Source organism: Siphateles boraxobius, unplaced genomic scaffold (assembly GCF_051911475.1).
Source record: "Siphateles boraxobius isolate OS27281-9 unplaced genomic scaffold, OSU_SipBor_1 61, whole genome shotgun sequence".
Taxonomy (NCBI): domain Eukaryota; kingdom Metazoa; phylum Chordata; class Actinopteri; order Cypriniformes; family Leuciscidae; genus Siphateles; species Siphateles boraxobius.
This window is the reverse complement of record NW_027509188.1, coordinates 12066980-12094314: the sequence shown is the minus strand read 5'-3', so window position 1 is coordinate 12094314 and position 27335 is coordinate 12066980. Positions and strand designations below refer to the sequence as shown.

The 27335-nt window shown below is 40.3% G+C and overlaps 1 protein-coding gene across 1 annotated transcript in view; it reads right to left on the bottom strand.

The window, feature by feature from the left end:
- Nucleotides 1-8782: 8782 nt before the first annotated feature.
- The window catches only part of LOC143718320 (tripartite motif-containing protein 16-like), a 43458-nt gene continuing 24905 nt past the window's right edge, over nucleotides 8783-27335 (bottom strand). The window contains exon 6 of the mRNA XM_077209377.1: nucleotides 8783-10205. Coding sequence (XP_077065492.1) covers nucleotides 9688-10205 — 518 coding nt within the window. The 3' untranslated portion in view covers nucleotides 8783-9687. The remainder of the gene's footprint in view (nucleotides 10206-27335) is intronic.

Sequence of the window (27335 nt, the reverse complement as noted above, 5' to 3'; positions counted from 1 at the left end):
TATCAGTCTACACATGCGTTTTATATTTAATATGAGCGAAATACACATGTGACATGACACAAAAAATCTTTAACTTTTAGGTGGCAAAATATTTTTTAATAATTCTACGAATTAGGCTACACTGCACAAAAAAAAGTAGGCTAATAACCGGATAAAGAAGGGTCGGCCTCCACAGAACATAAAATATAATTTTTTATTTTATTTTTCGTGTTCGCATTTATGAGGAAAAAAACAATGTTGTGGACGTGACAGTTCTCCGTTACGGACATGCTCTGAAAGCGACTTCAGAAAGCACAAAGCCTTTCTCTATAGTAAATTTCGTTTTTTTATTAATTGTATCTTAATTTTAATTAATGTTTCATCAACCAATTGCCTGGATTTAATAAATAAGAAGTAAATATAGTAGAAAATAGATCATCATGACACGGAGTCGCCGGCGCATGAACTGGACTCTCGTCTCATAAATGAACCGAAACTCAGCGTATAATGTACTTGCCTATATAGAATATATTCTATATAATATATAGAAAGCTTGATGTCTACTTTTAAACAGAACATTTAAAAACGAAAAACAGACTGCTCTCTGCTTATGTAATCCGTATGAAATCTGCATCTCTCTCTGGCGCGTTACTGTGAAGATCGCGAGTCAGCATCGTCAATTTCATCTTGAAGCCGACATACTGACACAGAAAAAACTTGTTTATTAATAAACAATTAAAATCTCTCCTTGCTATATTTGACATATTCATAATCATTAATTTTGCCGGTTCTTTGTGGCAGCTTTAAGATACTTTATTGGGAGCGCCACCCTTGTTACATGAACGCGTCACCACTGCATCAGCACCGAAAATTTAAAAATCTAAATCTAAAATAAAAAATTATGATACGAACCGAATTGTAGGTTTGGTCTATCGTTACAGCCTTAGTAAGATGAGAAAGCAGGAGTTTAGTCGTTAGTCATGGTTGTAAAAAAACAATGGCTATCTGAACATCTTTGCCAAGCGCAAAGATGTCATGCCTTTTCCAGGGGAGGGTCATGCCTTTTTTCACAATCATTTTGGAGGGTTATAGAAAAATGTATTACTGGTGAAGGGAGGGTCAAGTCTTTTTTGACTACAGATCTCAAAACTCCTCCGGTGGCCCCTTAAATAAATAACGAACAGTCCCTTACCGACCAATATCACTCCTTCCGGTTGATGTTAAAATACTCGCAAAAATCTTAGCTCAGCGATTGGAATCTGTCATGCCTGAGATCATGTCATCCATACTCCAACATAAGAAGGCTTCTCGGCGTCATCCTCTCTCCATCTTCCTCTAACGTCCCAGAGGTAATAATATCTCTGGATGCCGAGAAGGCCTTCGACAGGGTGGAGTGGGCCTATCTCCTCTTTTCCCTGAGACAGTTTGGTTTTAATACTAACCTAATTTCATGGGTCAGATTACTTTACTCCTCTCCTTGCGCCTCAGTGTGCACAAACAACCAACGTTCTACTCCGTTTACACTCTTTCGGGGAACGCGACAGGGGTGCCCCCTATCCCCGTTATTATTTGCACTAGCGATCGAACCATTATCAGCTGCTCTAAAAATGGAGGAGGGACTTGAGGGGATTGAAAGATGGGGCATAGGACATCAAGTGTCGTTATATGCAGATGATCTGCTTCTCTATGTAAGTGACCCTTTGGCAAGCATTCCACGTATCCTGACTTTGTTGAATTCTTTCGGTCGTCTGTCGGGATATAAGCTAAATATCTCTAAAAAGCGAATACTTCCCAATCAACCAATTAGCTGTAGCATTATCGCCATCAACCATACCCTTTAAAATAGCCAACACAGGATTTAAATATCTTGGCATTACAGTTACACGATCCTTGCGAACAATGCGTGAGCAAAATCTTACTTCATTCACAACGACGGTCAAGTCCGATTTACAAAGATGGAATTACCCTCCGTTGTCCTTGGTCGGTAGGATACAAATTATAAAAATGAATGTGTTACAAGATACTTGTATGTTTTTCAATGTCTGCCCATCTTCCTTCCCAAGTCCTTTTTCAGAGCTATAAATGACATTATTTCATTATTCATCTGGGCCGGTAAACGGCCAAGAGCAAGTCGTGCACTGCTTTGTAGGGATAGTTTTCCACAGGTTACACTATAGTAAGGACAAACTATCAAAGCTCTTTCCAGACAAATTTGATGAGAACTGTAGTAGATGCACGCAGGCTCCATGCAATCTTACCCACATGTTTTGGGCATGCCCTAAGTTATCTGAATTCTGGAGACTATTCTTTAAAACAATTTCAGATATTTTAGGCATAACTGTATCTCCAACCCCACATATCGCTATTTTTGGCAAACCACCGGATGGCCTCCGTACCACGTCCATTCAATTGGTATTTTTAATTATTACTGTGTAGGTATATGTATATTCAATTCAATTCAATTCAAATTTATTTGTATAGCGCTTTTCACAATACACATTGTCTCAAAGCAGCTTTACAGAAAGTGCATTTCGGAAATGTAAATAGAAAAATACAGTTAGTTAATCATGTATTAATTTATGGCATAACATATCGCCGGCTTTGAGTCGTCTCTTCACAGGCGTCGAGTCGTCTCTTCACAGGCGTTGGGGCATCTGAAGTCTCCGTGAGAGGCTGGATACAAACTGGAGCTGACGAACGCTATTTACCTCGGGACTAGCGTCCCGAGATAACAGCAGAAAGGCAGATGGGAAATAATTAGCATAGCTGATGTTCATAATGTTAATGCATTCGAACTGATTCAGCAGTAGTATTAAAGGTTAAGCATTAAGTGAATGCTTGGTTAAAGAGATGCGTCTTTAATCTAGTTTTAAACTGGGACAGCGAGTCTGAGTCTCGAACAATATCAGGAAGGCTATTCCAGAGTTTAGGAGCTAAATGCGAGAACGCCCTCCCTCCTTTAGTGGACTTAGATATCCTAGGAATGACCAGAAGCCTTGAATTTAGTGATCTTAAAGAGCGCGATGGATTGTATGGCGATAGAAGGTCTGTCAAATACACAGGAGCTAAACCATTTAAGGCTTTATAGGTCAGTAGGAATACTTTGTAATTGATACGTAACTTAATAGGTAACCAGTGTAGAGATGATAAAATAGGTGTTATATGATCATATTTTCTTGATCTAGTAAGAACTCTAGCGGCTGCATTTTGCACTAACTGTAGCTTGTTTATTGAGGATGCAGGACAACCAGCTAATAAAGCATTACAGTAATCTAGTCTCGATGTCATGAATGCATGAACTAGCTTTTCTGCATCAGAAACAGATAGCATGTTACGTAGCTTAGCAATGTTTCTAAGGTGGAAAAAGGCTGTTCTTGTAATATATGAAATATGATTTTCGAAAGTCAAGTTGCGGTCTAGTATAACACCCAGGTCTTTTACTGTAGTGGATAAAGTAACAGGACATCCTTCTAAATTAAAGTTGTATTGTAAGGGATTTTGTGGGTAGTTTTTTGGACCAATAAGTAGTACCTCCGTTTTATCTGAATTTAATAGCAGGAAATTACACGTCATCCAGCATTTTATATCATTTAGACACTCGGTCAATTTAGATAAGTTAGTGTTTTCATCTGGTCGTGATGAGATATATAATTGAGTGTCATCAGCATAACAGTGGAAATTAATTCCATGTTTTCTTATAATATTACAAAGTGGGAGCATATATATTGAGAATAGCAGAGGGCCTAACACCGATCCTTGCGGCACTCCATAGTCTACTGGCGTTATCTTTGATTTTTCCCCATTTAAACAGACAAAATGGTAACGGTCTGATAAGTGCGATCTAAACCAGCTTAATGCCTGTCCCTGAACACCAGTGTAGTTTTGTAGTCGATCCAAGAGTATTTTATGATCGATAGTGTCGAACGCAGCGCTAAGATCGAGTAGAACTAGTATTGAGATACAGCCTTGGTCAGAAGCTAAAAGTAAATCATTTGTAATTTTAACTAGCGCAGTTTCTGTGCTATGATGCGGTCTGAATCCCGACTGGAATTTTTCATAGATATCATTTTCTTGCAAGAAAGAGCACAATTGAGCGGACACAACTTTTTCTAGTATTTTAGACATAAATGGAAGATTTGAGATGGGTCTGTAATTTGCTAAGTTATTTGGATCTAATTGCGGTTTCTTAATGAGAGGTTTTATTACTGCCAGCTTGAATATTTTTGGAACATGACCTAAAGATAAAGATGAGTTAATAATATTAAGAAGAGGCTCTTCCACTACAGGTAACACTTCTTTCAGTAGTTTAGTGGGTATTGGATCTAATAAACATGTTGTTGTTTTAGATGCAATGATAAGTTTATTTAGCTCTTCCTGTCCTATAGTTGTAAAGCGGTGTAGTTGTTCTAGAGGGGCGATAATTGAGGCTGAATCATAAGACATCATAGAGGATTGTATATTTACAATTGTGTTTCGGATGCTTTCTATTTTCTCATTGAAGTAATTCATAAAATCATTACTACTATATTGTAACGGAATATTTTGCTCTGGTGATGTTTGTTTATTTGTTAGTCTAGCCACGGTGTTGAATAAAAACATTGGATTATTTTGGTTATTTTCTATTAGTTTGCGGAGATGCTCAGCCCTGGCTGCTTTTAGAGCCTTTTTATAACGTGACATACTGTCTTTCCACGCGATTCTAAAGACCTCTAAATTAGTTTGTTTCCATTTACGCTCTAAGTTACGAGTTTCTCTCTTGATTGCATGCGTAGCACTGTTGTACCATGGTGCTTTAGTTTTCTCTCTAACCTTTTTTAATCTAATTGGTGCAACAATATCTAGTGTACTAGAGAACATGGTGCTCAAACTGCTAGTCATTTCCTCTAGTTCATCTGTTTGTTTGGGTGCACTGCGCAGCTGAGATAGATCAGGTAAGCTATTTGAGAATCTATCTATAGTGGTTGGAAGGATTGTTCTGCCTGGTCGATAACGTGGCGCAACATGACAAATTTCAGCAGTACGTATTATGCAAGATACCATGTAATGATCAGTGAGATCATCACTTTGCGGTATAATATTTATATCAGTTGGATTGGTTCCATATGATAAAATTAAATCTAGTGTATGATTTAGACGATGAGTGGGACCACTGACGTTTTGCGTGACCCCAAAGGAGTTTAATAAATCTGTAAACGCAGTCCCTAACGCATCATTTGTATTATCTACGTGTATGTTAAAGTCTCCAACAATTATTGCTTTATCGACATTGACCAATAGATCTGAGAGAAAGTATGCAAACTCTTTTAGGAAGTCAGCATAGGGCCCTGGAGGTCTATATAGGGTAGCCAAGGCTAGAGATAATATGGATTTGTTTCTTAAATCTAAGAGCGTAACATTTAGCACAAGTACTTCAAACGAATTAAACCTGTGACCTGTTTTCTGAGTAACATTAAGAATATCTCTATAGATTGTTGCAACACCGCCGCCACGACCGATCAGACGGGGCTCATGCTTATAACAGTATCCTGGTGGAGTAGACTCATTTAGACCGAAATAATCATTTGGTTTAAGCCAGGTTTCAGTAAGGCAAAGTACATCGAAACTATTATCTGTGACCATTTCATTTACAATAACCGCCTTAGGTGTGAGCGATCTAATGTTTAGAAGACCTAGCTTTAGAAATTGTTTTTGTTCACTGATATTTAGATTTTCTGGTTTAATTACAATAAGATTTTTGCTAGATCCTACACTAGATTTATTGTTTGGCCTCACTAAGCGAGGAATAGACACAGTTTCTATATAATGTTCTACACTACTTATATCAATTAAGTTGGGACAGCAAAGACTGTGATTTGGACTTTGACTTACTAGTCATATGGTGTGTAACGTCTTGGAGATGTTGTCCGACAGAACAGCCACTCCGATTCTGCTGGGGTGCAGGCCATCAGCGCGGTAGAGCCTAGGTCGCTCCCAGAACAGATTCCAATTATTTACAAAGAGCAGTTTCTATTCATTACACCATGACATTAACCATTCATTTAGAGCAAATAATCTACTGAACCTCTCTTGTCCTAGTCGGTACGTGGGAAGCGGTCAGACACGATGATCGTTGTTTCAGGCGATGTGCTGCGAACCGTCTCGATCAGGCTCTTGTAGTCCTTCTTCAGAACCTCCGTCTGCCGCAGCCTGATGTCGTTCGTCCCCGCGTGTAGTACCACAGCTCCGACGCGCTCGTCACCGTTCAGGATCTCGGGAATCTGTGCAGCGAAATCAAGAACACGAGCACCAGGAAAGCAGTGAGTGCGCACCTTACGCTTACCTGAGGTAGCACGGACATGACGGACCATGGCGGACCATGGCGGCGTCACGTTCCGGCTCGCGAAGAGGGGAGAAGCGGTTCTGGGTGGAGATCTCGAAGACCGGGAGGGGCGGGGAAGTCCTTGGTCTGGTCCTGGCTCGTGTCTTCCACTGTGGGATCACCCAGGGTCCATGGTGTTGCCTCGGTGCCGGAGTGAATGAAGGCAGAGATGATCGCGTCCTCCTGGGCAGAGAAACGCACGGAGTAGACGAAGTCGGAGTCAAAAAGTTACTAACCACTGACTTGTGAGCATCGGCGCGTGATGTTTCAAGCGCTGATCGCCGATCTCACAGCTCGGCTTGCTTCACCAGCAGAACACGGATCTGCTTCTCCACCGACTCCAGCTCCAATCGTACCGAAAACAGCTCGAATGTGTCCTCACCTGCACTCAGAGGTAACGTTAGACACACATCCGATATGTTCGCCATTATAACAGATGAACAGTAAATTAGTAGTGATACTACCAATATCACTACTAATTTAGGACTGAAATGATGGATATAACCCGTATCCTTTCAGTGAAACGGGTGTAAAATGAGAGGGTCGGTAGGCGCGAGGCCACGCGTGAAATGCTAGCGGGCTAAAGGCTAGTTGCCGAGATTCGGAAAGTTGGATCTAAGTAGCGATATCAAAGCAATCCGATTGTTTTTTATAAGGAATAGTGTCGAGGATAAGTTCACATGATATAAAAATAGAAAGTGCTTGTTTATAAATGAGTGGTAAAGAAGAAAATCAGGGATTAATGAATCAATTCGACGGAGCTCCAAACACAAACACAGATCGCACGCGCATGCGCAGAATAGGATATTCTATTGTATGTTTGAGTACATATATTGTTTTTTTGTTTTTTTTGTTTTTTTCTCAAGTGGATCAAGGGTCTGGGGAGGGGGGAACATGGGAGAGAGGGAGGGGAGGGCAGAGGGAGGCGGGGTGTTGTTCATTTAAGTTCATAAAAAAGAAAAGATATTATACTCCTGTATGCACTTTGTCTTTCTCTTATACTTGATAAACAATAGCTACAAAAAAAAAAGAAAGAAAATCCATGGGGTATTGTGAAGAGGAAGATGCGATACGCCAGACCCAACAATGCAGAAGAGCTGAAGGCCACTATCAGAGCAACCTGGGCTCTCATAACACCTGAGCAGTGCCACAGACTGATCGACTCCATGCCACGCCGCATTGCTGCAGGAATTCAGGCAAAAGGAGCCCTAACTAAGTATTGAGTGCTGTACAGGCTCATACTTTTCATGTTCATACTTTTCAGTTGGCCAACATTTCTAAAAATCCTTTTTTGTTCATTGGTCTTAAGTAATATTCTAATTTTCGGAGAAACTGAATTTGGGATTTTCATTAGTTGTCAGTTTTAATCATCACAATTAAATGAAATATATCATTCTGTGTGTAATGAATGAATATAATATCCAAGTTTCACTTTTTGAATGGAATTACTGAAATAAATCAACTTTTTGATGATATTCTAATTATATGACCAGCACCTGTATATTTAACATATGAGCAGAAATTGGCAAACAAAAGCTTAGCCTATTTGATGTGGCAGTAGTCTTTTTTTACAGTAAAAACTGTATAATCTACCTAAAACTAATCAACGAAATCTTGTCTAAACTTTCATATTTAGTCTGTAACATATTGTGTTTATGATATATTAGCATATAAATGTTAATTTGCAGTTTGTTGCTTATACAGATATTTTATTTCAACATATTTCAGTCTATTTTTACTCATATCAGTAGGCTATAGCAATATAGTTTGGATGTGTTCATGTAAAAATAACGTTTACTAATGTAGGTGCAAGAGTGAATGAATGGCACAGATGCGTGCTCTGTAGTAAACAACAGCTTGCGCGCGCCTGTGCCATTCATTCATTCACACGCAATTCATATTTAAACAGTGTTTTTGCGGACACTATTAGTTTACAGACACTATTCAATATCGCGATTATAACAAAGCACTTAAGAATAAATAACTTACTACATCAGCTGGATCCGTTGCTCCTCGAAATGAAACTACCAGAACCCCGAGGTAAATTTTCAAGGAAATCACAATAGTATTATTCCTCACAGCGCAGCAAGATGAGGTAAAGTACAAAATTCTTAATAAACTTAATGCGTTTTATCCAGCTGATGTGGGTGTTGGTATGTTTGCATGGCTTGCCTCAGATCATTTGCGTTTGAATAGCGTGCGCTCTCCGTGAGCGTGGCACATTAACACTTGATAAGGTGAAAAGAAAAAGACTGACATCTCTCTCTTTTCATACGGATTACATAAACTGAGAATATTTGTTTTTTATATAAATTACTTAATTTAAAAGAAGAGAATTCAAGCTTTATAAAGAAAAATCTCTCGTGTCTGTGTGACAAGTATTCGCTGAGTTACAGTTCATTTTCTGACGCGTTTCAGAATGGACTTCACTGACAGAGAGAAGGCAAAACTCGCATCATGTTTATTTTTCTTTATTTGACAAAAAGCACAACACTGTTTTTATTGTGAGTATACACAAAAAAAATAGACACTTAACAGGATCGAATGATGTATAACACTTATATGTAAGATCAAAATCAACAGAGTATTTGGAGTCTCTTTTGCACTGATAAGAAAAAAGCGAGCTGGTCACGCCGGTGTGACCGCCGACCCCAGGGGGTTAACATTCTGTTCCTGTATTTCTTTCATTGTTGCTTCTAACTTTAGCATCTTTGTCTTTTGAGATCATTATTGAATGTCTTAAATTCAGATTTAAGTTGAAAGTCTTGGATTTGTTCATATCATCCAGACATGTTTGTAGTCTCATTGTGTCTCATATTCCCTCTCTCTTCTCTGTTAGTATCCTTGCCTGTTTTTTCTGGTTTTCTCTTTATTTCAGTGACAGAAGTTCAGCTGTAGTATTAATGTAATGAAGAGAAAGTAAGAGACTCTATAACATCTGACTGTTAATGTCACGATTACCTGTATGTCTCTGTCTTCATGGACTCTTATTTTGAATTCCTTTTGTCTTGTTGTGTCTGGTTTTCTATTCCTGTGGTTTAGTTCCTGGTTCCTGTGTTTCCATTTTCATAGCAACCTTTGTTTGTAACCATGACAACTTCTCACCTTCACCTGTCCTTCATTTAGACCCTTGTTATCTTGTGTATTTAAACCCTCAGTCATTTTATGTTCATTGTCTTGTTTTTAACGTTTCCTGCTGGTGTTTATCCCTGGTGTTTGTTAAATATAAGTGTTCATCGTCTTTCTGCTTCAAGCTTCTTATCTAGTCAAGCCAGCGTGTTACAGTCACTGATTTATCATGCAGCTCAAAGTATTATGGGTAGAATCTCTCTATAGTCTATTCTCATTCATCAACATAGTTTCACTGATGATCTAGGATAAACCCTAAACCCAGGATAGAGTGTGTCAGTGAATGTGGTCTGGACTGTGTGGATGAGGCTCATTGTGTCAGAGACGCTGTAGAAGGACAGAGTTCCTGCACTGTGATCCACATATACTCCTATTGTCCTGCTGATGGGCTCTACAGGGCATTTAGTCTCTATGTTATTGTGCCAGAGTGAGAATCTTTTAGGAGTGCAGACCAAACTCCAGGAATGATCATTATCTCCAAACACACACTTACCCCGCCCCTTCCTGCTGATGCTCTTGTATGACACTGATATTAACACACTTCTCCCACGCCACTCAATCTCCCAGTAACAGCGTCCACACACACTCTCTCTACACAACACCTGAGCATACACATCAAATCTGTCTGGATGATCAGGATACGGCTGCAATATGCTACTGAATTTAATCACTCTGTTCTTCTCAGACAGATGGAGGATTTTATGTGCTGTGTTCAGATCCAGATTGAGCTGATGGGAATCTGATGGAGATAAAACATAAGAATCAGGAATTATGAATCAGATTTTTTTAATGTACGCTGTAAAAATTATTTTTGGTGCTTGTTAAACAATTAAAATAAGTTAAAACCACACAATTACTGAACATTTTGTCTTGAATATGAAAAATCCACTTGAATTTGTGAATCTGAAGTTTACTTAATCAATTTGAACTATCTGAATAATTAGTGTTGAATTAACTTAAACTGGACAGTGGATTTTTAGTCCCTTTTGAAAGGGAACTTGCACTGCGTCGATGACGCTATGGGGAACGCCCTCCACGTGAACCGGTGTCTAAAAAGCTTATCCAATCACGGCAATCTATATTGACCAGCGGCAGCCTAAGACGTCACTACTAGTGCGACCCGGATGTATGAGAGGGACGCCTAGAGAACATGTCATCCTCTTTTTGTCTTCAAGGACTTTTTTTCCCTTGAAAAAACTCCTTAGTCTAGCCCTCTTCTGAGGGAAGAGAGACATCTGTGCCAGGCGATTCAGGTCCTGCTCGCGCTGAGGCAGAGCAGAGACTAGAATCGTGGGGTTTCAGAGTGAGCTCGCCGAGGAGTTTGAGAGAGTTGTTTTTCTCTCACGCCCCTCAGAGACTCACGAGTTTGAGCTGCTGGGTGAGGATGTGTTATCACTAACATCTTCTAATCTGGCAGCGAGAGCTTGGCTGGCAACCCAAGAAAGCAGGAGATGGCTGATGAGGGTGAACAGGATTTACAACCCGAACCCTCACAGCCACCCTGCCCTGCGTATGATGAGTTCAGGGTTCGTACGGGTGCTTGAAATCCTTGAAAAATGCTTGAATTTTGATGTTGTGTTTTCAAGGTTTGAAAAGTGCTTAAATTTTGGATAAAATGCTTGAAATTGTAACTATTTCTTTCACAACAAATACCTATGACTGAATAGTTTCAATACTTAAATCGTTTGCTGCGGCCCGAGTGCGATTGTTCCCGGTGCCCCCTCAGTGTTGGTCTGGTTTCACACTCAACTTGATTCTATCGAATCCTCCTGGTGCGTTTGCGTGCATCTTACGTCATCGCAAACGTGCACAACGCATGATAGAAAACAACGCGGGTCAATATATATATATATTTTTTTTAAATTAATTTGGTTCTATTATGCGAGGCTGGGTGAACAACACAGGTTAACTGTGTGTCGCATTTGCCTTTCTGCTGATTGCAAACGCAGGAGACAGTGGGTTTTCATTAATTTGTTGCCCTGAGTCCACGCGCTATCTGTGTGCGAATACACTGCAGACTCACTCTCGCTTTTATCCAAGGTAAATTATCAACACTATCATCCCTTACATGTGTTTTATTTAACTAAATACATCATAATCAGCTAAAAAGTATGCGCAGGATACTTTACTTCCTGAAAAAGTACGCACCCGAGTCCGTGATGCTTTCACGCGAACCGCGGCACAGTTTGGGAGCAACCAAACTCAGACCACCTCCTCCAGGCAGTCTCGGGTTCGGTACCCTAGTGCGCACCCGGGTCCGCATAACAGCGTTCAAATTAGCGATTTTTCATGCGAACCGTCCCCCGTTACATTTCGAACTAAACTGCCAGTGTGAAAGCACCCTAGACTTTTCAAGTAAGCCAAATGATGTAGCCTACTGTACACGTTAGTGCCTATTTGTTTACACTAGTAACTGCTAGCTAGGAATTCGCAGACTGTGAACGAGGGTGCTTTCACACTGGCAGTTTAGTTCGGTAACCAACTAACTTTAGCTCAGTGCATACCCACAATCGTTAATTGCTGAACAGAAATCATGTCGAGCCTACTGTAAGGTTGAGGATGGCCTTATGCAATTAATATTTACACTGCTCTATTCCAGTAGATAAATGTATATGTATTGACAATGAAATGTGTGTATACATATGTATATATATATATTTTTTTTTTTTCAATTAATATAGGCTATTTATCAGGCAGGTGCCTGTACACTGTCAGAGTCTGAAGATTTTGTTCAAACCTTGTCTATATCAAGAATGTGTTCCGAAACCAAGGCCTGTAAAATATTTCTGTTCAAATCCTATGTCTTCATATTTTCAGACCTTGAAATTACTTCAGTTTTACAGCCTGAAAATCACATTATCTGGGAAGCAATATTTGGACATTAATATAATGAAAAGTATTATTCATAGGCAGCCCAAACTTTGTAGGGTGAAAGATAAACATGTCAATATGACTGAACCATTACAAGTTTGTACGGCATGCCCTAGATTTGGAAAAAAGTGTGAAAAGACTGACAGTAGCATAAATAAAAAATAAAACCTGTGTTTTGCCTAAATGTCTGATCTTTCTGCTATTACGAAACACAATTTTGGCTGTTTATAGCATTATCTCTTTTAATGTGATAAAAACACAAAATAATAATTTTCACTATGTATTGGTATGTAATTTATGGTGGTGTAAGATGCTGGAAAAAGCTTTCAAATGGACCTTGAAAGTGCTTGAAAAGTGCTTGAATTTGACCTTGGGAAAGGTGTACGAACCCTGTGAGTTGTGAGTGTTATATAATGCGCTTCAGCAGGCTTTGGTGCCGTAAGAGCGCGTGAGGGAAGAGACCGTTCCGGGCAGACTTTACGATTGGTTTCTTTCTAGCCATAACGCTCCATCTCCTGTGAGCCTTCCATTCCTGCCCGATCTATACAATGAGATCGAAAAGGCATGGAACAACCAGTGTTTAGCGCATCCATCGCCATCAGCGAGCAAACAATGCGGATGTTGAGAGGATGCGCGCACACGGGTATGTGTCGATGCCTCAATTGACGAGAGGTTCGCAAACTATCTCGCGGCTCGAGAGGCATCGACACTAAGTGCTCTGGCCCTGCCTTTTAAACAAACATTGAGCTTACATGGCAGGGCATATGCGATGGCGGGTCTGTCTGGCTTACCACACTGATCTGGATTTGTGAAAGATTTGGAACATGGTCGGGGTCTTTCCCCTGACGCAGTGAAAACGAGCTGGGCTGCACTACAGATTAGCTCTCCGGGCCATCAAACAAACAGCCGCCGCGATCGTACAAACTCGATTGCATCTGTGGTTGAACTGGATGACATTGTGGAAAAAGAAAGCTTTTCTTCTCGATGCACGACGTACTCTGCTACATTAAATCTTGCATAACACTGCGGTCCGAATCTGAACACTTCCTCACCCAAGGCACTTCTTGCATCAGCCCTGAGGCTGGACCTGTGATGAGTGATTCCTTCGATTTGGAACCCTTCTGTAGGTCTGGCGTCGGGTTTGGTAGTAAGTGCGCTCTTTCAAGCTCTTTATGGTGATAGGTCTCCATTTTGTGAATGTCGTTTAGCCATCGCTCTACGGGCAGCAGATTGAGCTCTGTAGGTCTCCTCCCTTTACGTGAGTTTTTTAGTAAGGTTGAACAGTAGACCTATTAGAAAGTATTAAGGGGTGTGTTAGGTAGGGTTTTTATAGGATAAAAATAGGGCCCTGAACTTCCCATATATAGGTAGGCTATGCATACCCTTCCCATAGGCCTCCTCTGATTTAGAGTAGTCAGGCTTTTATAGTGGGTAGTGCCAATCTGTGGCCTTATTATATGTGTAGTCCTCTCACCAATAAATATGACTCAAATGTACAAATTATGTCTAGGGGAACTTCTAAATGAACAATAACCTGGTGAGAGGCACATTTTTAAATTGACTTAATTCACAAAACCCAGATATTCAGATACTACCACAAGAGTCAGTTTAGTGTTTTGTAGTTAAAATTAGAAAGTAATTATAGACTTAAATTCTAAATACTGTGGTCTAATATTCCAAGATGTAAATATTAATCTCAATGCAATGTACACATGTTCTGTAACAATGACCATAAACTTTTTCTTTCTCCACAGGAAAACACAAGAATGTAAACTGAACAATAAACATACATTTATTAAACTGGAACTCTTTGTGTCATGATCCCGGTGTTTTCTCCTGTCTCTGTCTCCCTCTTGTGGTTTTTCGGTTTCCTTGATTCATTCACCAACACGCTGACACACCCACCATTCTCACACGCGCCCCCTTTATACACACACGCCTCGCTTAAACACACCCACCTACTATCGCGCTCATTCATTCTCCGCCAGCTGATGGCCACCAGTCTTCCCATTACTCTATCTCCATTCTCACCTGTTATCACTTTTTTCCTAATTAGCGTTCCTACTTCTAGTTCTCTTTTTCCCCCTTTCCTCTGCCAGATTATTGACTATGTTAACGCGTGTTTCAGAGCTTACCTGTTCGCTTCTTGTCTTGTCTTGTCCTGTCCTGGTGACGTATGTTTGCAACCTGTGCCCTGCCAGTGCTGGAAATTACTGAAGTCTTTCTCTACCCAGCTTCTCTGTATCTGAGGGCGACAGACGGACCACGAGCCCTGATTTGCGTTTCTGCTGCGGGACGCTGAGTATCATTGCGGGATCACTCCTCAGTTTGATTTGACTTCAAGAGACATTCTGTTCATCTGATTACCTGCTACAAGAGACTTTCTGTTCTTCTGATTACCTGCTTCAAGAGACTTTCTGTTTTTGCTACTCTACGCAGCTTGCATTATTTTCATTAAAAGAACTGTTGTCTCGCAGATTGCATTTGGGTCCTTGTTCCTGACACTTTGTTTCTTTTTTCCCTTTTCAAAGGAAAGGCAATCAATAAAACAACAATTCACAAATCAACACAAGTCCAGAAAAATCACATTTAAACCCAAAAGTAATGAATTCTACCGAGCTGTGATTTTAGTATTTTCGTTGGCGCGCTATGTTGGAGCTCATTGCAATTTGAAACCACATTGAAAGCTCACAGATCCAGGGAAAACGCGATTCCAGGAAATCGATTCTAATCACAAACCAGGAAGCACAAAGAATTGAACAACAGCAACCTTGATCCGTCCAGCTATCCATCCTGCATCAATGATTATGAACTTGTCCAGATGAACTCCTCCGTCAACGAGCGAATTTTCAGCACGCAACACACACTGATGCTTTGATCTCTCCGTTCGATCACTCTGTCTTCAAAGTACGTTTCTCAATCACTTTAGATCACTAGAGATTTTCAGTTCAATCAACTTTACAAAGTAAAGTTAAATCCCTTCCTGAACTCAAAGTTTACAAAAACAAGTGTTTCTGTCTCTTGCAATCGAGTTTAACTTTACTAATCCTCACTCGACTCTCTCCTCAGGACACCCGGCTGTGTTTACACTTACTCTATCACCCCGCCCCTTGAACTCAAGGGGTCACCATGAAAACACGTCATTGGATAAACAGATTTCCAATTAAACAAAATAAAAATACATTCTGTAATTCTGTAAATTTTTACATCTCTGCCCTTTACAGCATCGAGTGTAGTAACTTTTTAAGTTGAAAAGGGATTTTTCTTCTGAGCCCCTTGAATAAAAGAATTCAAGTCAAAATGTTGAATGCCGTTGGCCACTTACTGAGGCCTCCATTCCCTTGGGTTTAGTAGAGAATATAAATCTGTCTTGTAAAATACAAAATAATAGGCCTCGGCCCTGATACATCCTTCAGGGTCATGCTGATAGAGCTCCCCTTGTTAGGGTCATTAATTAGAGTACTTTGTCTCTACCTGAGCCTGGGTGGTGAAAGGTGATAACATACGAGCTATGGGTAGCAGATTAGTTACTCGATACTCTGGTAGCGTAAGATTGTACTCTCCTTGCTTAAAGGACCGATAGCACTTCTGCTGAGTACACTGCCTAGTGTACAATGCTTAGCATTGCAAAGGCATTAAGTATAACACTGCAGGCCCCATGGGTAGGGTAGTAGGCCACTTTGAGGCTTATAGCTTGGGCACTGACCGTAGGGAATAATGTCACTGACAACCTGTATGTGACCCGAAGGGGGAGTGTTTGCTTGGCATTTTCAGTGTAACTGCCATTTCTGACGTTTCTGTCACAAGCCATAATTGGCATGCACTCCCCTCAGCATGGTGGGATTGTACATCGTTCCCCATAGCGCCATTGATGCAGTGCGAGTTCCCTTTCGAAAGGGAACATCTGGGTTACGACTGTAACCTCTGTTCCCTGAGAACAGGGAACTTGCACCGCGTCGCTAGCCATGCCTCGGGGATGCCTGCTGAACAGTCCCTACAGATGATAAGTGGATGACATGTTCTCTAGACGCCCCTCTTATAATTCTGGGTCACACTAGTAGTGACATCATAGGCTTTCGCCGGTCAATATCTATTGCCATGATTGGATAAGCTTCTCAGACACCGGTTCGCGTGGAGGGCGTTCCCCATAGCATCATCGACGCAGTGCGAGTTCCCTGTTCTTAGGGAACAGAGGTTACAGTCGTAACCTAGACGTTCCCAGCATTCTTTGCTTAGGTCTTGACCAGGAGTAAATGTTGAAATTAAGTGCTATTTTATGCGTTTTTGAGGGAAATGCCTGTTAGTGTTTAATGTTCAGTTATGTTTGACATGTAAAAGCGTTTCAGTTATGTCAGTTTTGTTCAGAAGAGTGTTTGTGTTCAGGCTGTGAGAGGCGACATGACAAACATCATGTGATGCTTCACTCAATCAGCAAAAACTGCACTCATGCCAGCACTGAGACAAGTCTCTTCTTACTTCCTCATCCCGTATGTTACATACAATAAACATAAGTGTCTTTAGCATTTGCTAGTTATTTTCTAGAGCAGGAACTTAAATCTATTAGGTTGGTTCAACAAAACATTATTTGTTTAAATTAACTTGTTTTAGTCTTGTTGTGCGGACCTAAACTAATTGTGTGGAAATATTTTTTCTGTTCGATCTGAAAAAAAAAAAAATAGCTGGCTCCAATTTTTTGAAAATTATTTTTCTTGGCAAAGAAATCACAAGTTCAACCAGGTTGAGTCAATGTTAGGTAAAACTTTATTTTAAGGGTTCATAATCATGTGGGTAGTAAAGCATTAACACACTGGTAGTTAATGATTAACTGAACATATAGTAAAAGAATATTAGCCATTTTGGTAACACTTTATTTCTGTCAGGACCACTATCGTCAAATACGATTGACCATTAACATATACAGTATTTTGGATTGGCGGTATGGTTCTGTTCTGGGCGGGAACTCCCTGCACATCCATGCAGCCTAGCATGGATAAGAGCAGGGCGAGCAGCAAATAACCCCCCCTTAGGGTAAACAGAACAGAACCAACAAGATTTCAAAGTATTGAAAGGATTTCAAATTTCAAGTATTTCAAATGTCATTAATGTCAATATTTTAATGTACAACATAATTCGAGAATTTAGTCTGATTCAAAGGGGAATCAGAATGCCAAATCCTGATTGCATGAGAGGAGGAGCAGGGGATGGAGGAGGCTAATTAGCTCCTGAGAAACGCGTTAGCTGCTAATAATACTGAAGGAGCTTATATATGAAAATAGCGATAGGCGTTGCATTCCTATAGGTAGACGTGGATCAGCTGAGAGTCAGCTGATGCCAGCTTGACTAACATGACCTGCCAGAACTAACGTTTTGCTTGATTTTACAGTGTCTATAGTAAGTACATGTTATTAATTAATATTACTCAGTACTTAAATGTATAATTACCGTAATTCCTCAAATAAAGACCGGGGCCTTCATTTACCTAAACTGCAGAAGGTAACAGGCTTTTATTTGAAGCAGGCTTTTGTTAGAGGCAGGCCTTTATTTCTAATTCCATCTTTTTGATAAATAATAGGATTTGGCCGATGGACGGAACTGCACCTAAGAATTTCACCCACTGTTGCACTTGTGTATATGGTTGTGTGACAATAAAAGGATTAGATTTGATTTTGATTTGATTTGACACCTCATGCTTGGCATGTGATTCACCACAGCCAAAATAGCACTGTATCATGACAGATGTAGCACTTTTATTTCTAAATATTAACAAACTTTCTTACCATGTCATCAACTATCTTCTATTCCGATTCTCAAATACATGCAGGTGAGTTTGTTTTGTCGTTTAAAAAAACGTAATAAATGATCTTGATCTGTAACGTGAGATGTTTGTTTGGGCCGCAGTTCAGAGATTCCTGTCTGTTGGATTTATTACAGCATGCGAATTTCAGCAGTTTCTCCGGAAATACATGAAAGTAAGTGGCCGGTGAACTGGGAGAAGAATAGAGTAAACTTTATAGTTACTTACACTGTGTATCTGATATGAATAAAACACCTCGGCAAATATATTTTAGAATGAATTGTTATTGCTGCTTCTAGACACCATTGTGTATTTTACAAACTATAAATGTATTGTTTTGCTATAAATTTTATGGATTTAAATGTCTGAAACCTAAAATAAACATTATGTGGTTAAAAACACTGAATAGTTGTGATATACGGTATGACCAGCGCTTAAAGTCCGTCTTTAGCTCAGCGCCAGCCATAGCGCGAAAGCACAGTTTGAATCTGGCAGTGATGTCACGTCACTGTATATCAACTCCCAGTGGTCAGCTGCTGCAGAGAGTGCCAACATCGAAATTGCTGATTAGATGTAGTGGAAAATATCTAGTGGGTATGTTACGTTGTGTCATTATATGAAAGGCACTTAGGAGATTACCTATCAACACTAAATTTTCCCCGGCCTTAATTTAAGACCGGCCTTTATTTGTCTGTTGATCCCGCCCCCGGCCACTATCAGAGGCCCGGCGTTTAGTTGACTACCGGTTTTTATTTGAGGAAATACGGTACACTGTAACAATGACACCTTAAAATAAAGTGTAATTGCCATTTTTTTATACTGTAGTTAAGCATGAACAGTCCAGGAATTGTATTTAGTAGTATTGTATTACTGGCAACTTAGCCATAATTACTGGCTTATTCTGGTCAATAAACTTGAACAATCAATAATCAATAAGTGCCATCCAAATCAATAATTAATGTCGATATACTTTTCACTTTTCACTTCCCTCATGGGCTGGGGAGCAGTCATAGAGGGTTGCTACACCAGAGGTCTATGAAAAGACCATCATTGTTCGTGGCACATCAATTGCCTGAAGATGTTGGTAGTGTTTCTACCTCTGAGACATTCCTTCCGGAACTCAGAGGCAATCCTGTTATAGTGCGAACAGACAATACGTTTGTGGTCTCCTATATAAAAAGTTGCATGGGGTTACACATCCTGTTGAGGCAGGGGCTGAGGCCTGTGGAATGGAGTTGATCTGGAGGGAGTTCAGCCAGGCGGAAGTGGAACGGTTAGCCTCCCACGAGAACATACACTGTCCGCTCTGGTTTTCCCTCATGCTTCAAGCTCCTCTAGGGCCAATGATGGGTGTGTTCCATCATCTGGAACCCGTCTGAAGTAGCTAGGTTTCCTCTCAAATTCAATTGTTATTTTACTAAAGCTGTCGCTCATCTGAGCTCCAGATAATTGATATGGTAAGCGTTCGGCCCTCTTAGGAGAGGGCTGCCTTGATTCCATTCTTTTTGACTGGGTGGGCTTCCTCTCGTTAGAGAGCAATTCTGGAAAATAAGCCCCCGCTCTGCTGAGCTCCAGGCAAGATCAATATTTCAAGCGTATGGCCCTCAAAGAGGCCTCCTTGGTAAACCAGGTTGAGTGAAGTGGTTTCCTCTCGCTAAGAGAGGAAAGGGCACTATGCTGAAGCTCCCCCGAGCTCCAGATATATGACTGTGTAATCACAGTCATAATATATCCTTGATAATCACCCTGTGGTTAGTGTGTTAGCCTCCCCTCATTTAGAGAGTCATTATGTTGAAGCCACTGCTCCATTGAGCTCCAGGCGTATGCTGTCTTAAGTGTTGGCCTATCGTAGGGCCACCCTGACTATCACCCTGTGGTGAGTGTGTGGGCTTCCTCTCATTCAGAGAGTCAGTATGTTGAAGCCACCACTCCACTGAGTTCCAGGTAGATGATGTTTTCAAGTGAAGGCCTGTGGTAAGGCCACCTTGATAATTTCCCTGTGGTGAGTGAAGCTGGCTTCCTCTTACTTAAGAGAGTCGTTTTGCTGAAGCCACCGCTCCACTGAACTCCAGGCGGTCAGTTCCCCTGTATTGAGTGAGTGGGCCTCCTCTCGCTTAGAGAGTAGTTATATTGAAGCCACCGCTCCAGGAAGGTCATGAATGCATGAGTGATCAGCCCTCAATTTTTGTGGGCTGCCCCAATATCTCGCCTAGGCTTAGTACTTTAGGAATTTGTCTCTTAAACAGAGGCGTTTTTTGATGTAGCATCCCCGCCTCCTAGCCTGCAGTAGCATTACCTCCTAGCCTGCAGTATTTCTTCGGAAGCTCACCCATGTGGTTGCCACCTGGGCGTTGTCAGGCTTCCTCTCGCTTAGAGATTGTCAAGCTAGGCTGAAGCCGCCACTCTCTAGAGCTTTATTTAGTAGCATTATCTAGCCTGTGGCCTTAAAGGATTAGTTCACCTCAAAATTAAAATTTCCTAATAATTTACTCACCCCAATGCCATCCAAGATATCCATGTCTTTCTTTCCTCAGTGGAAGAGAAAATAAGTTTTTTGAGGAAAACATTTCTGGATTTTTCTTCGAATAATGGACTTCAATGACAACCACTGTTTTGAAGTCCAAATCAATGCAGTTTCAAAGGTCTTTGAAGTGCTTAAAAATGCTGTGCACGATCGCAGCTGAGGAGGAAGGTCTTGTCTAGCGAGATGATAGGTCATTTTCAAAAAATAAATCCTTATCTCTTTGCTTTTAAAGATCGATTAGATGAGAGCTGATCCAGGGTAAGTGCTTCCCTTTAACTCTAATAGTTCTAAACGGAAAATGCTTATCAATTGGTGAGTTCAGAGTGAAAAAAGGTTCATGCATCTTCATCAAAAGGAATAAGCTGGAACCTGTCCCAATTAATAAAGATTTAATACTCAATCTGCCTCTTACTGGGATCATTATAGATCTCTTAGGAATCAGTGCCAGACTCAAGCCCGAAACTCTAAATCCAGTTACTATAGAGACTGCTTTCTTAATGACTTTCATAACCCTAGACAGTTCTGGAATCATTTGAATCGGGTTCTCAATAGGAATAGCAAACCTCCCGTCAATCAACTAAAAATGAATAATGGTACAATTTCTGATCCTCCCCTTAGGGACTGTTCGTTTTTTATTTAAGGGGCTACCGGAGGAGTTTTGAGATCTGTAATCAAAATAGACTTTACCCTCCCTTCGCCAGCAATACATTTTTCTATGACCCTCCAAAATTATTGTGAAAAAAGACATGACCTTCCCTGATAATTTATTGATTACTTCTGTACTGGTTTGCGCTTGGCAAAGATGTTCAGATATCTTGATGCCTAGTAGACACCAATCGTTCATTAAAAAGGTCCTGTACAGTGTGACATATACAGGTCCTTCTCAAAAGATTAGCATATTTTGATAAAGTTCATTATTTTCCATAATGTAATGATAAAAATTAAACTTTCATATATTTTAGATGCATTGCACACCAACTGAAATATTTCAGGTCTTTTATTGTTTTGATACTGATGATTTTGGCATACAGCTCATGAAAACCCCAAATTCCTATCTCAAAAAATTAGCATATCATGAAAAGGGTCTCTAAACGAGCTATTAACCTAATCATCTGAACTTTTTAACTCTAAACACCTGCAAAAGATTCCTGAGGCTTTTAAAAACTCCCGGCCTGTTTCATTACTCAAAACCGCAATCATGGGTAAGACTGCCGACCTGACTGCTGTCCAGAGGCCATCATTGACACCCTCAAGCAAGAGGGTAAGACACAGAAAGAAATTTCTGAACAAATAGGCTGTTCCCAGAGTGCTGTATCAAGGCACCTCAGTGGGAAGTCTGTGGGAAGGAAGAAGTGTGGCAAAAAACGCTGCACAACGGGAAGAGGTGCCCGGACCCTGAGGAAGATTGTGGAGAAGGACCGATTCCAGACCTTGGGGGACCTGCGGAAGCAGTGGACTGAGTCTGGAGTAGAAACATCCAGAGCCACCGTGCACAGGCGTGTGCAGGAAATGGGCTACAGGTACCGCATTCCCCAGGTCAAGCCACTTTTGAACCAGAAACAGCGGCAGAAGCGCCTGACCTGGGCTACAGAGAAGCAGCACTGGACTGTTGCTCAGTGGTCCAAAGTACTTTTTTCGGATGAAAGCAAATTTAGCATGTCATTCGGAAATCAAGGTGCCAGAGTCTGGAGGAAGACTGAGGAGAAGGAAATGCCTGAAGTCCAGTGTCAAGTACCCACAGTCAGTGATGGTCTGGGGTGCCATGTCAGCTGCTGGTGTTGGTCCACTGTGTTTTATCAAGGGCAGGGTCAATGCAGCTAGCTATCAGGAGATTTTGGAGCACTTCATGCTTCCATCTGATTGCATTTTTCAGCACGACCTGGCACCTGCTCACAGTGCCAAAACCACTGGTAAATGGTTTACTGACCATGGTATTAATGTGCTCAATTGGCCTACCAACTCTCCTGACCTGAACCCCATAGAGAATCTGTGGGATATTTTGAAGAGAAAGTTGAGAGACGTAAGACCCAACACTCTGGATGAGCTTAAGGCCGCTATCGAAGCATCCTGGGCCTCCATAACACCTCAGCAGTGCCACAGGCTGATTGCCTCCATGCCACGCCGCATTGAAGCAGTCATTTCTGCAAAAGGATTCCCGACCAAGTATTGAGTGTAAAACTGAACATAATTATTTGAAGGTTGACTTTTTTTGTATTAAAAACACTTATTTTATTGGTCGGATGAAATATGCTAATTTTTGAGATAGGAATTTTGGGTTTTCATGAGCTGTATGCCAAAATCATCAGTATTAAAACAATAAAAGACCTGAAATATTTCAGTTGGTGTGCAATGAATCTAAAATATATGAAAGTTTAATTTTTATCATTACATTATGGAAAATAATGAACTTTATCACAATATGGTAATTTTATGAGAAGGACCTGTATATCTACGAAAAGATTGGTCTGTGCGATGAGTAAATGTACCACTGTAGCATGCGTGCGATACAGTTTTTTAAACTCCGTTACTTGTGTTTTTTTTTTGTGTCGTTTTATACTAGCTACTATGATTTTTGATTGTGGATGATTTATTGTCTCCACAATCTGCTTTTGAAGAAATATGGTACAGCGCACATTCTATCAGCTGCAATTCTCAAGCTTGGCTTAAACTCGCCGCGTCCACACGAGCGCAAAGGTGCGCAAGGGCCCATTTCGCTTGGCGTGTGCACGGCAGGTTTTGTTCTGCGCGTGCAGCTCCGCATCCCATGATACACGACTTCGAGCCGAATCTGGCCGAGCATATACGTCTCATCACAGGCACAGTTTGTGCATCTAGTAGTTGCTTAAATTTACAAAATGAGCCTACAATAGCACACATAAGCCCTTTTAATTATGGTCCATGTTTTATAAAAAAAAAATCTCTAAACTTAATGAAAATGTTTAGTGAAATTAGAAAATATGTAAGTTATCATTAATTTAGTTAGGTTCTACTGTTATGTTCTTAAAATCATTTATTTTGTTTTAATGTAACAAGTAATAATCTCAAGGTTTACTGCTTTACACGATGTAGTGTGGTTTTGGTGAAGTGTACTAAAATAAACATTCACCTGTGTACTTCTCACCGCTGATTCCTGGATGGGCTAGAGGGTAATTACTCCAAGTCGTCTCCTGTCGTTTCAAAGAATAGCGGCGAGCGTGTCAAGTATAAATGCCTCGTCCATTTGGGGAGGAGCGCGCGCAGGCAGCGGAGGCTCGCGCTGCGGAGCCAGGCGACAGTATAGAGGAATCCGGCGAAACTACCGTATAAGCGGGCGCCATAACTGAGCTGTTGCTGGGTAGCGTTGCGCCATTGCCTCCTATTGTTTTAGTTGCAACTTGCGTCCACTGGAATAAACAGCCCGCGATTCACGACTGTCACTAACGTTACAACTTTTATAATGTCGAGTGGGAAAACATGTTCAGTTTTAAATTGTTTCAATGGCGGCAGTAAAATATTCTTGAAAACCTTTAAAACAACAGAAGGGGCGCATTGGGGCAGTAACGTTAGTAACATTACTGTTATGTCTGTTGTTAATGTTTGATTTTCTTGACTGTGACAGAATTTTTTTTAAATAACAAATTAAATTAAATATAATGCAGTTTTTGTTATAATAACAATTATTTAATGACAAGTAAAAAATATAATAAATATGTAATATAGTGATCAGCAAAATCTCCTCTCTAGCAATTTTTTCTATTTAATTAACATGCTATGGTCATTAAATGGCTTTCCTGAGCTAAATGTAACGTTATGTGACATAATTGTTCTCCTGCTGTTATATTGACCTCTTTCCATGGTTTAAAAACACGAATTGGTCGATATTATGTCTTTCTATAGATATAATAGATATAATATCTATTATGTCTAGATATTATACTTTCTAGCTGTACCTTACCCTTGACTTTTGCGATGTGAAAATGAGATAAATAATGGACACAAATGAAAAACATGAATTTGTTTATTTGATGTCATTCCTTTATTTATTGTTGCCAAATGGACAGATCTTTTTATAGTTTCCTCGTTAGCTAACGTTAGCCTAGCTAGCTTGCCAAGCTATTTTCATAAATAATCTGTTAGATCGTTTGTACCTTCATCTGTGACTGGAGGCCACTGTCTAACATCATCAACCCAACAAGTCATTCTGCCTGGCTGTAGCTGTCATCGAGGGTGCGTTATCACGGAGGTTTGTTTACATACCGGTAACAGCTCAGTAATGGCGTCGCCACAAGATGGCAGCCTACACAGAACGCTCGTCGGATTCGCGTATAAACAAGGCTTAAGTCCAAATTCTGTAAAACTCAACGTACATTCACATCACGTTAATGCAGCGGTAGAGTTACACTTACAAGACACTACACTTATTCGCAATCACAAAAGTTCATTATTTGCTTGTACTTGAAAGCTTTGCCAGATAAACATTTCATTGGCGTTCTGGTCTGACATGAGGCACTTTTTCTGAGCGCGTACGTATGCCTGAAGTCCACGCGCACTCTGTCAAACAGCATCAAACTGGGCTTTATCTTTCGCGTCTGATTTTTGTTGGGTCAGACCCATCTGCTAGCGATGGGGGGCCGAGACTGAGGGAGCTAAATGGAGCTACATGGAAAAATATGCACCAAACAAGCCACTTTGAAATGTTGCTGTTTTCATGAATACAAAAGTTGGGTGACCCTCCCCTAGACTAAAAAAAGTTGGATGACCCTCCCCTCAACAAAGAATAAAAAGACATGACCCTCCCCTATTTTCCTCCGGTGGTCCATTCCATAAATACCAAACGGTCCCTTATTGCTCATGCTTTCAATTAGCATTTTACCGCTATTGGTGACTCCAATCATGTTTATTCCTATGCTAATGATCATTTCTCAACCTTGTCTTTTACCTCCGGTTCATTCAAATTTAATAAAATCATGCCCATTGATGTGTTTAATGCCATATGTGATTTAAAGGACAACAGTAGTGCTGGTCCTGATGTATGGAAGCTTATGTGTAGCAATATTCAATTTGAAATGTAATGTGCAAAATGATAATGCAATATGTAAAATGACAATGCAATATGTAAAATGGCAATGCATTTCTGTAATTAAATTTACATTTTCCCATATTTGTGCAACGTTTGGTGCAAAATGAAAATGATAATTCAATTATATAATTTACATTTACCATTTCATACATATGTTTTAATATGTAAATTTAATACATATTTTAACGCTTTATAAGTTGCAAAATTAAAATTAAAATGTATTAAGGAAATTATTAGATCTGTTTAAAATGTTCAAGCAAAAACTGTAGCAAAATGATCATTTAAATCAGAGGTCTTCAATCCTGCTCCTGGAGGGCCACTGTCCTGCAGAGTTTAGTTCCAACCCTAATCAAACACACCTGAATCAGCTCATCAAGCTCTTCAGGATCGCTTGAATATACAAAGGCAGGTGTGCTGAGGCAGGTTGGATTACGGTTGGAACGAAACTCTGCAGGACAGTGGCCCTCCAGGAGCAGGATTGAAGACCTCTGATTTAAATGTTATTTTTCTTAATTGCATTTACACTCACAGTTAAGACACTTGCGATTGCATTTTCATTAAATGTCCCGCAAAGAATGTAGCAAAATGCAATGTGCAAGTTGAAAATGCATTCCGAGCCGATCACGCCCCTGCCCCGCCCCCTCCCTCCCGCTCGCTCTTGTCAATCACTGCATCAAGGCGGGGCTCGGCAACATTTTGAGGTGTTGGAAGGAAACATGGCGGCGGCAGAGCTGATACGAGCGTTAAATTTACTGGCAGATGAAGGGAAGCGTGAACAGAGAAATTGTAGTGTTTCCGAGGATTATTATGCATCTACAGGTGATAGAACCAGTGCGTTGTTGGACCGTCTGGGAGAATGTTCTGCCTTATCACCCGTTTGATGTCAACATGCTGCACTGTTGTTGTCTGATGCAGGACTCTGTTAGTGATGGTTTCGTTTTGTATTAAATATTCTCATTGTCTGATACACATATGCTAAACTTTATTCTTATTACTATTAACTATAATTACCCAATAATGTTGGAGATCCTACAGGTTTTCTTTACAAATGCATTGAGCTAATACTCTGAGATCACAGAATATGACGGGTCAAATGTGGGGGGCTGGGTGACATCAGAATGACCTATAAATATTCTTTTAAATATCTAAAAAATCGAAGCAGCACAAACAATAAAGCAAAGTAACAGCACAAATGAAGTAAAAACGATTGAGCCTATTTTGCCGACGTTTTGCATTGGGTGGGGGCGGGGCCAACTTAACGCAGTGATTGACAAGAGCGAGAGGGGGCGAGGCAGGGGCGTGATCGGCTCGGAATGCATTTTCAATTTGCACATTTAATGAAAATGCAATCGCAAGTGTCTTAACTGTGAATGTAAATGCAATTAAGAAAAACAACATTTAAATTATATTTTTGCTACAGCTTTTGCTTGAACATTTTAAACAGATCTAGTAATTTCTTTAATACATTTAAATTTTGCAACTTATAAAGCATTAAAATTAGTATTCAATTTACATATTAAAACATATGAAATGGCAAATGTAAATTATATAATTGAATTATTTTCATTTTGCACCAAAAGTTGCACAAATGTATGGGAAAATGTAAATTTAAATACAGAAA